The following is an 8,717-nucleotide window of genomic DNA, read 5'->3' as shown; positions in this document are numbered from 1 at the left end:
AAAAGAAAAGCTAATAAAGCAGCAGATTATTTTTAACCAATTTATTCACCAAAAATGGCAGTGGTGCATTTTGTTTTACTGATGTGATAAATAGATGATAAACCCTTATGAATTTGCCATATGACATGTTTGTTTACTTTTTGTGAACATAGCACATCAAATCATAATTTAGAATACATCAATGATAAACAACATTTCCAATGGATTGGCTTTGCGAGACTGCTAAATATCATACAATGGTAATTCTTTAAAAAAGCTGTCAGTATTAGGCAATGTTCAACAGCTGGCAGTTCTTTAAATCATTGTTTTAGTGCTATTCATTTTAATTTTGCATTATGGCAACATTTCAGTGAGATAACATTGTTTATTACAAGCTTCAATCACACATTGGTGCTGACAATGAGATGAATAATGCATTGTTCCCAATTCAGACTATGTATATTTGCCCAAATTATTCTTGTGTTGCAATGTGTTGTCACTAGTAGAAAAAATAGGCAGACATAAATTAATAATCAACAACAAAATGTACAAACTTTTCCCGAGCAGCAGCAAAAGAGAATTGCCACAATTATTGCGTTGAGAAAATATGTTTTATCATCATCTCAGCTTTTCTTCTGTGGGGGGGGCTGGAGTATTGCCAACAAATGAAAACAAAAGAAAACCCATTAAAAAAGACCAGATGCCAAGAAGACATTTACTCCTGAATGCAAAGCCTGATCTTCATTCAAAATGAATGCACAGTCCATATTTCAGTTCAGGGTGATATTAAGGGTAAAAGATATGTAGATAATGTAAAAATTAACAATACAAGTTCAGTGTGTCTTCATTTGATTCTAGATGGCATAAGTATTGCATAGTGAGACTCCTGTTGTATAACATGAGGACGGGAGTCTACTGAATCTTTGAACTAAGCAAAGATCTTAGTGATAAACTCCCGGAAACGTTTAGCGTACTGCTCTGGATGAACTGTGGAGATTTCTGCTCCTGCCTGCATAAATAAAAACACACACAGACACAGTCTATTAAAGATATGTGAATAAACATGAAAGCAAACCTTAACACTTCACAGGATAGACATGTAAAGACAGAATATGCCAACCAATCCGTTTAAACCTCTCACCCCGTGTTTGACAGCCTTGGCAGCGTGAGCAGCCTTCTTCTTTGTGTCGTACTGTGTCAGCATGTCAATCAGGCCCATGAAATACACCTCCCTCTGCGGTGCACCTACATGGGAGGGATTCACAGCCTTCAGCCAGTTATATGCACACATGCCCTTATCTACTGCATCCCAGCATTAAATGAGGTTCAAGTGTATTACAACGAGGGGTGACACAATATCAGACTTTCACTAGATTTTGATGACAACAATCAGGCTCCACAATCAAAGCTTTAACATACAACATCTAAGCACTTTATGTAAATGCAGCTACCTTATGTTATTATTGTTTAGTTTTTTTTATTCATACGGTTACTTTCCTTTTGACTTTATTCTTATAATCCTTATGTGAACTCTTATTCTGTTGCTGCTATGCAAACGTGTTTCCCTACGGGGATGAATGAAGGTCATTTTTATCTTATCTTATCTTCTCTTATAAATAATTGCAATATCTTTAGAAAAAACAACAACAACAATAAAACAAGTCATTTATACTATTTAAGGCACAAGCATTTATTTACTTCATTATTTACATGACTTAATATTTATGATATTGTCATAAGTATTACAAACAAAATATATGTTTTCCTTTTTAAAATATAACAGTTACCATAAATACCAGATGTGTGACTTCTCTAACAACAGTGTGACCTACTTTAACTCAGCAGAGATATCTCAGTTGTCCCGACTCACCCACAGCGCTCTGAATAGCGTACACGTCCACGTAAGGGTCGAACTCGCCGGGGCCCATCGGTTTGAAGGAGTTCATGTAGCCCCCGATACCCCCAGATGAGGTGGAGCATGGAGCGTGAGCCAGGCCGTTTTCCTCCACCTCTTCCTCTTCATAGGACGACTCCGTGTCCTCCTCGTCCTCCTCGTCCCTCTCGGCCCGCTCAACATCATGGATGCCCAGCAGCAGGCTGTAGTCCATGATCTTCATACGCACCAGAAACTGCAGTGAGAGGACATTTACATGTGAACAAGTTACGTATGAGAAAACAATGGTCGCTTCTCCAACAGTTTTCTTACCTCGATATCTCTGTTCAGTTTGTCCATGATCTTTTCCCTCTCCTCGGCGCTCACATACACTTTTTGCATCTTATTCCTGAAGTCTACATCTTTATAAGTGGGAAGCTCCTTCACCTGGAAATAAAGAGCTATGGTCATCAAACTTTAAATGTACATTTTAGCGTAGAGATCACAATATCCTTTAGCAGTTTTCTCATGCAATTTCCAACAACATAAATGTCAAATAATCATACCCCACATTTTGTTTTAATGAACACAGTTGGAAAGATCAAAGGTTTCCTGCAGTTATTTAGACTCCATTTACCAAGCTATTTTGTAGTCTAGTTATTGAGGTCAAGCCAAACAGAGGGGTTCTTATGTTATTTAAAGTCTATTTGCTAAGTGAATTTCTGTGCAAATATATCTGAACATCTAATATTAAACTCATATGTGTCAAAAACAATAACATTATATAAAATATTGGGAATGTGATTTCATACTCTGCCCTCAGTCGCACATTTCATACAGTATTCCTCTGGATTGTTGTTGTTAGAGATACAGCATTTCAAACTGGGGGGAAATGAACATACGCCCACACCTGCAAATAGGCCCGTGGCTCAGCTGCAGCCAATTCATCTCATTACGTTGTAATCGTTTAGCATGCAACAAAGAGTTATAGATTTAATTGACCTTTTATCAATTTAATTACAGTTCTCTAAGATCTCACTATAATTATTTCACCTACCAGGCTCCTAACATTTGTTATTATGGTTTCCAAATGAGCACTCTGCTGGTTTGGGGGACTGCTAAAGGGGCATTGCGCAATTGAACATGAACGTCTGGTTAATCTTCAGGAGAAATACCAACTAGCCTGAAAAAACGGTTGAGTTGACAATATCTGAAGGGAGCTACTTTATGGGAAATGGAGGATTCAGCCTTTTTTGACGTGAGTGCAGTATTAAATCAATGAAGTACTCTTTTTTTTAAAGAATGTCAGACCAGCAAATCTTTTTAGTGGTCTAAGTAATACTTAACCTATCTTTCAAAACGTTTTCCTTTAACAAGACAATCCATAAACAGTAGCTGTGCCAAATGTATCATTGTTGCTAAACTACGATTGCAGGATTGAATCCATTATGTTTTCATTAGTCTGTGTTCAATTATATTAAAGAGAACAGGTTGATGTGAGTCATACATTACTTTTTCTCTCTGTGGCATTGATATCAACAGGCAGTCTTTAAACAAGACAACACTCATGTTAATGATTTAAATCAAACCTGACTGCATTCCTTCAGCAGACTGCCAATAATAAACATCGTGTAGGCATTAACAAAACGACCGAAAGAGCAGCCACTTGTTAACCCTCTGCTCCTTCTCCTTCCCCGGGTTCGAGAGAGCGTGGTTGTTTAGTTAACATTTTATTTATGGTCTGACTCATTGATCCTTTATCTGACTGAAGTTTCCGCAAGTTCAAATCCATTGTGGGGGAAATATCAGCAGCCTAACTGTGCTCTGTATTGATACATCCTTAGCCCTCACCATGCTGCCAGTAACATAAGGATTTGAGATAAAGTGCTTCAGGAAAGTGTTTTAAAAACTGTAATTAAGTAAGCATTTTCCACGTCAGGTTACCTTGTCAGTTGTAGAGGGTTTTGGTTACACACATAAGTTTGGTATTATGCTTTGAAAATGAAGTGGTGTTCATTTGTGAAGATTATCTTGCTGATATTTTTTTGTCATTATCATATACACATATACTTGTGTTTGCCGGAGAGTATTATTTTGAAATAATCAAAACAAACCTATGGCTTTCCATTTAGGCAACCAGTGCTATGCTGACCTCTGTGTTGACCTACAAAAATACATCATCCCCGCAGCACTTTTTCTCTGAGCCTAAGCTATGATACACAGCTTGGGGGGTGCTATACTGGTTATAAGAATGCAGAGTTTACTAGAGCTTATCATTCGACCTTTTCCTTTTCTCGATCTCACCTTCTCTTTAAAACTTGCTTCACGAGACACCAGGGACCCCTGAGGAAAGAAAAGATGCCCATATTCACTAAAAGTTAACATATGAGCCAAAATACTACAGAAACTATACATATACATTCACACATAACTTCTTAAACTGTCATTCTGGCTTAGTTGGTATCAATCACAGGACCATTGTCAGTCAGTGTTTTACATAAAATTCAGCAGCAAAATGAGCTGAGTTGAAATGTACTACAGGTGCTTCAACAGCCCACCATGCCAGTGTCAAAAGAAAGTCCATACTGATAGTAGTTTCTGAATCCTCATCAGTTTAAGCCAGGATTTACCTTGAGGTCGTACTTCCTGTGTACGTGCAGTCTGTGGCTGAACATGTTCCTCATTACTAGCAGGTATGTGTCCTCGCTCTCCACGGTGATTCTGTACATGGCCAGGAACTGAGGGAGCAGCGTACTGCCGTGGCACGTGACGATATGCTACGAGGGAACAGCAGTGAAAAGACAATGAATCTTGGGGAAATCAAGGATGCATCAACACAGTGCGATAAGTAAATACAAATATAAGACAATAAATAAATGTTTGGAGGATGTGTGCCACTGTTTTGTTTATATTGTGCAATGCAAAGTCCTGCCAATGGTTTCAGATAATTACATTGTACACAGGTGCAAGTCATGCAAGAGAAACAAAAAAATTACCAAGAAAAGAAGAGAAGAATACGGATAGCAACAATAGACTGTAAATAAGGTGTTGTCAGAGTCACTGTAATGTCACACATCATTTGGACTTTGTCGACTATTGTATTGAAGCCTTGATTTTGTTATTTTGGACATTGCCATCTTGTTTATTTTTGGAACCAGCAGTGACACAGGACGCTGGAACAATGTACAATGAAACATTGAACAACAATTTTTGATTACACTGTGAAAGGTTTAAAGTTTTAAGACAAAAAAACAGACAGCTCGGTGGTAGAGACCTGTCAATCACAAGGTAGTCATGCCCTAAAGCACATACTGTTTTTTACAGTTTTTTACAAATTAGACATCACGTTGCTAGCCTTGAAACTAGCAAGTGAGAACATGCACTTGTCAGGAATATGTTTGCTGAGGTAACAAATGAAGTGAGAAGCAGGTTCTTTTTCTTATAGACTTCTGTAAAACTGGACTTCTTTTTACAAACAAGGGTCTTTTGGAATAAAACTAAAGGAACCATTACTTAACTATAACCAAGTCCATACGCAGAACTCAAATGTTGAGGGTTCTTTAAGCCAAAATGTAATGTCAAATATAATTTCCTGTTAAATGTGTTTCTATCTCTCTCACTATGAAGGCCAGTAGAAGCAGACACAGTCATGAAAGCATGTGTTTGCTTATATCTTTATCAACTCAAATTGAAATGAGAGCGCTGGTCATTTATCATTACTGCTAGTCAAAAAACTCTCCGTTTGAAATTCAAATGCTCGTCCTATTGCTTTGATGTTGTAAAGTACCATGGCAACCAGGGTTATCACAGAAAGAGCACATTTGCTCCTGGTATTCAAAGGAGTGGAAAAATATGCGACTAATGAAATGTTTCCTCAGATTATACTGACTAGTCACAAACTAGAATGTAGATCTATAGGATGATGTGTTTCTCACTGTGAAAGGAAACCTCCTACCATAGGTAAGCTCCCGCCCCCCCTGAGTTAGTCCTACCTGGTGATACTCAGAGAGGATGTTGTGAATTTCCTCCACCTCCTCACTGGAGATTTCTTTTATTATCAATGTGTGGTCGTATGATGTCAGCAGCAGCTCCACGCGTTGCCCCTCCTCGTCTTTTAGTGGAGGACTGCGGGCCAGAGACACCTGTTGGTGAGAGAGAGGATGGCAACATGAGAGATGAAACGAACAATACATCTGCCAAGTCAGTGAAACCTTTACTTTGATTACACCAGTGTCCTGTTTTACAACCGTTTTTACACTGAAACACTATTTATAAAGCAAACATACATTTTAAGATACAAGGCATACTCATGTTATTGTTATCATACTATAACTTTGGAAGCATTTTGCATTTATGCACACTTTGTAACAAGACATTTGCTGCATCACTTTACAAATGTGAAGAAAAAACACTTCTATGAAGACCACATCTAGAGTGCATTCATTAAACATTATTGATGAGACTTAAAAGTAACTATAAGCCTCAAATTCATCGGTCAATCATTGATTATCATGTAAAATGCTAATCACTTATAATTCTGCATAGATTATTTAATGAAATGAAATGCATGCAAATGCGTCTCGCTTTATTTACCACCAGCTATTATGACTTTCTGATGAAACATTATTATAGATGCACCAATACGTCTGTACTGTACATATACAACGATCACTTCTGATACTGTACTAAAGCAGACTATGAGTTGAGTACTGAGGTGTGCATAGGTCGGTATAAATAGTCATAACATTATAAGCCCCATCAGTCAACCTCTAGTTTAGAACGAGTCATTAGCATCCATAAGACACTTTAATTTATAATCAATTATAAGACACATCTATAATATTTTATTGCTGTTGATATACTGCATCAGAGACTTTTAAGTGTGTTAGAGCAGTCGTGAATTGTTATGCATGCATTACTATTCACTAAGACTGCCCTCATGATACATTATAGATATGGTCTTTGTAGAAAGTGTTACCTAAACATTTATCAGCACATACAGTATGCCTCACATAGCAATTGTGGGCTAAGCAAATGTGCGCTGAGCAGACGACGACTCTGTCTGCCACCTGGCACATGCAAATATCACACAAAGGAATGCAAATTTAGAAGGGAGCAGCTCAATTGATGCAGCGAATTGTCTGTTTTTTAAGAAAACACACACTGAAAAACCTTTATGCTCAGTGTTCATGAAATACTGTGTCTCTATTTTCCATATAGTTAGATCTTGTTAGGGAAGGTATTGTTTTTTCTGTCCATGGTTGTTTGTTCGCACAATCCAGTGCTGATTTACATTGAATTTGAAGCTTTACCTGATAATCTTGGTCCTCTATACCGAAGCGCTCTCGCAGGTTTCTGAACACCTGCGGGCAGTAGTCTTTAAATTTAAACTGTCCTGGAAGATTCTCTCTGAAAGAGAAACATAAAAGGATTCAATGCAGCTTGATATATTTTGCTGCGGCAGCATTCTTCACTCAGCATATCATTAGCAACTGTTGTTGACTGGGAGCTTCACAACAGATGCCAATGTTTCCATAAAAGACATCTTTTTTGAATACATTTTTCAAATGTGTTATTTCTGTTCCCAAAAGTAACATGATTACATTTCAGTTTATGCTTGACTGACATTCTCTTACAAAATGAATTTGATCCAAACAAAGACGGTAACCAATTCAAATTGTGTTCATTATTTAACACAAATAGTGTAGCTTTGTATTATATAATACCACTACAAGCTACAATATGCTGCTTTTTCAATTGTCCAAATTGACAACTGCATCATGGGTTACTATCAAACTATTTGACTTAATTCTCTTTATGCCTTGCTGTTTCACTTAAGTGTTTTCTACATCAAGCACCATGAAACACACTTGAACTAATCTCACCAAGGTAACAGTCATTTTTAGCTTGAGAAAAGATAGTGTGTTGTTCTCCCCACTTCTGTTTATAAGTCTTTACACAACCTGGATTCCTGGATGGATTAAGGGATTATTGAAAGCCTCAAGTTTTCTACACTCTATTAGTATGGAAAGTGAACCTAGAGGCAGTGTATAGCACAGCTTTCATATAGTTCCCATTCAAAAAAAGGCTTTTTGTGGTTATATACTTTCTCTTATTATCGCTCATCCTCTGCCAGTGCAACATGATCTGAGGGGTTTAATTAAACAATGTTTTGTCTTAAATATGTAAATAAAATAAAAATGCATTCCCAAAGCTGGTGCACACTTTCATTATTTTACATTACATTCACCCACATTGCTTGGCACCATCCCCCAGCCAAGCAACATTATCATATTGTTTGGGCAGTTATTGTAAGTAATAATGGTTGTAACAGTGTTTAAGTTATTGTTACTGCAGTAAAATGATTGTTGTTCTCTAAAGGGAGGACTGCGATTTCCATTAAGCACAGGCCAGCATATAAATCAGGGGCCACAAATAAATCTGTGCAAATCAGAGGAAGCAGGATGAAGGTTCCTACAATGAGACGGACAGATTTGGGTGGAGCACAGTACTTGTTGAAGAGGTGGTTGCTGACTTTGATCTTGGTGCTGGCTTTGAAGTCATCTGGGAGCAGCATGACAGGTACAGGCACATGGCTCAGGTCGTTAATCTGCGCATGATCAATGGATGAGGAGCACATCAACACATATTCACACATATGTTACAATTATTTTAAAAAAACATGTACCTACCGAGTGATTGACGCCCCACATCAGCACGCTCAGCACGGGGTCACTGGCTCGGAAAACCTTCACTTTCTGCTGCACGAAATGCTTCTTCTTGGTCTTCCTTTTGGGCGCCAGGCTGCTCAGAGAGCTGGAGGTGGCTCCGGGGGAAGACATGGCACCTGTATCTCAGTCTGAGA

At 38.0% G+C, this 8,717-nt stretch overlaps 1 protein-coding gene across 1 annotated transcript; it reads right to left on the bottom strand.

The window, feature by feature from the left end:
* Positions 1-395: 395 nt before the first annotated feature.
* Positions 396-8,694, bottom strand: LOC117534187 (phosphatidylinositol 5-phosphate 4-kinase type-2 gamma-like). The gene is made up of 10 exons (XM_034198329.1): positions 8,545-8,694; positions 8,365-8,462; positions 7,165-7,261; positions 5,845-5,994; positions 4,483-4,629; positions 4,157-4,195; positions 2,186-2,299; positions 1,850-2,108; positions 1,121-1,224; positions 396-988 (listed from the first exon to the last, which is right to left on the bottom strand). The coding sequence occupies exons 1-10, from the start codon at positions 8,692-8,694 to the stop codon at positions 908-910; spliced, it is 1,239 nt and encodes a 412-aa protein (XP_034054220.1). The 3' UTR covers positions 396-907.
* Between the last annotated feature and the right edge of the window lie 23 nt (positions 8,695-8,717).

Source organism: Gymnodraco acuticeps, unplaced genomic scaffold, assembly GCF_902827175.1.
Source record: "Gymnodraco acuticeps unplaced genomic scaffold, fGymAcu1.1, whole genome shotgun sequence".
Classification (NCBI taxonomy): domain Eukaryota; kingdom Metazoa; phylum Chordata; class Actinopteri; order Perciformes; family Bathydraconidae; genus Gymnodraco; species Gymnodraco acuticeps.
This window is presented reverse-complemented; position numbering and strand designations above follow the sequence as displayed.